The sequence below is a fragment of the Alexandromys fortis genome, unplaced genomic scaffold, assembly GCF_014885135.2.
Source record: "Alexandromys fortis isolate MF-2015 unplaced genomic scaffold, M_Fortis_MF-2015_v1.1 scaffold_239, whole genome shotgun sequence".
In the NCBI taxonomy this organism is placed as follows: Eukaryota; Metazoa; Chordata; class Mammalia; order Rodentia; family Cricetidae; genus Alexandromys; species Alexandromys fortis.
In genome coordinates, this window is record NW_026068120.1 from 319930 (window position 1) to 323095 (window position 3166).

General features: G+C 44.1%; 1 protein-coding gene across 4 annotated transcripts in view; it reads left to right on the top strand.

Moving 5' to 3' along the window:
* The first annotated feature begins 830 nt into the window (after positions 1 to 830).
* Clxn (calaxin) overlaps positions 831 to 3166 on the top strand; it is a 20679-nt gene continuing 18343 nt past the window's right edge. For all 4 annotated transcript variants that reach the window (XM_050125157.1, XM_050125156.1, XM_050125159.1 and 1 more), the window contains exon 1: positions 831 to 986. In XM_050125157.1, coding sequence (XP_049981114.1) covers positions 929 to 986 — 58 coding nt within the window. In that variant the 5' untranslated portion in view covers positions 831 to 928. The remainder of the gene's footprint in view (positions 987 to 3166) is intronic.

A 3166-nucleotide genomic window follows, 5' to 3' on the forward strand; every position in this document is an offset into this window, starting at 1 on the left:
TTTTAACAGAGCCAGCATCAATTTTAGTGGGAAATATATTTAAAAGGCAAGCTTGGGTTAAACCCCACACATAAGTGGGAACCTATCTCCATATAAGAGGACGTAACTTGAATTAACAAACTACAATTTGATAGTGGCATTTTGCAAGTTTGACCGACAGCCTCATCCTCCTCCAAAGAGTGAGGCAGAAGGAGAGGGGAAGAGAGAGAGCGCGATAGAAAAGGCCCAGGGCGGGACAGGGAGAGGGGGTCTCTACTTTCTCAGCAACACAGTTCAAGTGTAATTGTTCAAACTCACTTTCAGTGGTGAATTAGTCCTGAAGAAAAAGCTCCTTGCACTCAAGCAAGAAGCCACCTGACAATTGTTGGAATGACACACCTATTTCCCTCTAGCGCTCCACAGAGCTCCTGGAGGACCCTCAATTCTTCCTGTACTCATTACCCAAAAATGTCTCCTACATAATGTGCACACCTTACTCTTAAACTTCTGATTATTTACGCCGCAGTCCTGAGGCGCTGTGAACCGAAAAGAGAGTGACAAGTGGAAATTAAATATCCCAACCTGGCAATCAACACAGTATGCAAAGCGCCAGGTTGGAACTCTGCAACTTGGACTGGGGCGAGGGGGTGGGGGCGGTCACAGGCCTTTCTGGGCCCGACTAGTCAGTCTCCAGCGCAGGAGCCAATCGGCCAAAGGCCCAGCCGTTGCCATGGCTCCTCTGTGTGCAGGAGCCTCATTTATGTGTCGTGCGCCCGCCCCCAGGAGCCAATTGGTGGCCCTCTAAGGCGTTGCCATGGCCACACTGTCTGTTAGGGACGCAAATGCTCAGAGCCATGAGTCTGCACTAGGCTGCCTCAGCCTGGAGCTCATGAGGGACCCGGCTCTAGGCTCCAGATGACACTGAGACCTCATTATATGAACTCCCGCCATGAACCGAAAGAAGCTGCAGAAGTTGACGGACACCTTAACCAAAAGTTGCAAGCACTGTAAGTAAGAACCGAATGCTGGAGTACCCATGACTTCCGGGCCAGGTCTCTTTCCTACCTAGTGTCTCCTTCCTGCTTCCACCACAAGGTCCCCTGCACACTACTCCTCAAGTGAAATCTGGAAGAGAATCCCTCTCTGGGGCGTCAGCTCCTCATTCAGTCCCTGGATCTTTAGAACTAGATGGCAAGCATCTCGTGGATGCTGCCTGTGCTCCTGACACACTCGCTAAATTCAAAGACTCTCTTTATTTGCTTTTATGTTAAAGAAGTGAGATGCTGTGTGCTTGGGAGGCATGTGACTTTAGCTTTACAAGAGTTGAAAAAGTTCTAGAAAAACTCCAGAACAAGAAAGTAGCAGAGCCAATGTATAGCACCTTCACCTACTTTCTAGCTCACTCTAGAGCAAATGAACCTGTGAGGGCTAGGCTCTGGGAGTTACCAAGAGCTCCATAAGGTAACACAGTCATCCAGTCCTGGAAACCTTTCAGAAAGACACTTGAATCTCTCTCTAGCAATGTTCTGTTTGAAACCTGCATTGCGGAGCAAATTCAAGATAGTAAGGAATCTGTCCCCAGTTTCAGACACTCATTTCCAACAGCTAGTGGGGTCCAAAGGTGAAGGGAATCCTCCAAGGGGCCAGACACCAGAGCACTGTACTCAGGCTGAAAATCAGTATTGCTCTAGGCATAAGAAGCCATGTGTGGATGTGGTTGGGATGAGGGCACTGTTGCCTGGTGTGTGAACTTAGAAGCTGTGTGACGATTGAAAAGCTATTGGTCGCTTGAGGAAAACAGGAGAGGTCCGTCTAGTCAAACTATCTCTGCTGAACAAAGGTGTAGAAATGAACTCCTAATGGAGCCCCAAGAGGTCAACGCTAGACACAAATGTTTCTTTTACATCACTGGTGCCTGATATGATGTGTGAGAAATGATGCCACGGGGGGGGGGGTAGTACCAGAACTGAAAATTAAGATATACTGTTATACTATATTAAAAAAGTCTCAGAAAAAGGAATCCAGCCAGTCAGGGTGTTTATTAATTTGATAAAGATTGTATTCTTTTGTTGTTTTCCTGCACTGCTTTCATCTTTGGGAGAATAGCTGGTATTTCTAAAACGAGTGTGGACATTTCTGACGAATGCACATTAATACCTGGCACACACAGTGCTCAACTGATGGAGTCTGTTCAGTAAGTTCACAATGCTTCACTAGCAAACCCTGAAAGCTATTCAAAACTAAGCGGTTTTCCTTTTGTATTATATTCACAGTACTGAGGACTGAGCAAGCGATGCAAGCAATCTACCACTGAGCTAAACCCTAACCTCTGCAGTATAGATTTTAAATGATCAGTAAAACATGTCTGAAAAATAAAACTCTTGATTTTTGATTTTAAATAATTTTTTATATAAACCCTAAAAACTTTAGTTATTATTAGCGACAAGTAAGTGGTATGTTCAAACAGATACAGCTCATAGACATTGTGCTGATTTAAAATGTCTCTAAATCGCAGATGATGACACAGAGAATGAAGGACACATTGTGTTGAACCAGAGAAGAAGAAAGGGTTTTAGGTGGGCAGCTAGTTAATCCACCAGCTACAGATGAGAACTTCTCGGCCCGTGTAGCAGCCCTGAAAAGATGAACAGCCAAATGAGATTTCCCTAAACTGCATGTAATATGTGGAGAATTCAGGGGGCAGGAAGGTAATAAGGGGGAAAGGAAGGGAGAAAAGATAATTACTACTAAGAATGTTTGAAAAAGTTACAGGAAAACATTGTCTTATGAACACACTTTAACTGTTCAATGAATATATGTATACCTATATATGTACACACACAAGCACACATGAGTTATGGTATATACGGTAAGGGTGCTTCCCCACCCCAAAGAGCCATGCACTATCTATCACAAAATTCAGTGGCAGGGATGGGAAACCTCCCCTCAAGTTCTTAGTCAGGGGGATATGCGAGATTCCCATGACAGAATGGAATATAGCCTTTGCCTTTAAGTGCCTTCTAGAACTTGATCATGAGATTCTATTGCGGAAGACACCACACACTCAGGCACAGAATTTGTAGAAATTGAGATGGAGTTGACCTGGAAGCTTCCTCGCTGAGGACTAGCTCTTAAGATATCTTTTTTTTTTTATTTTTTAAATTTATTTATTTATTTATTTATTAAA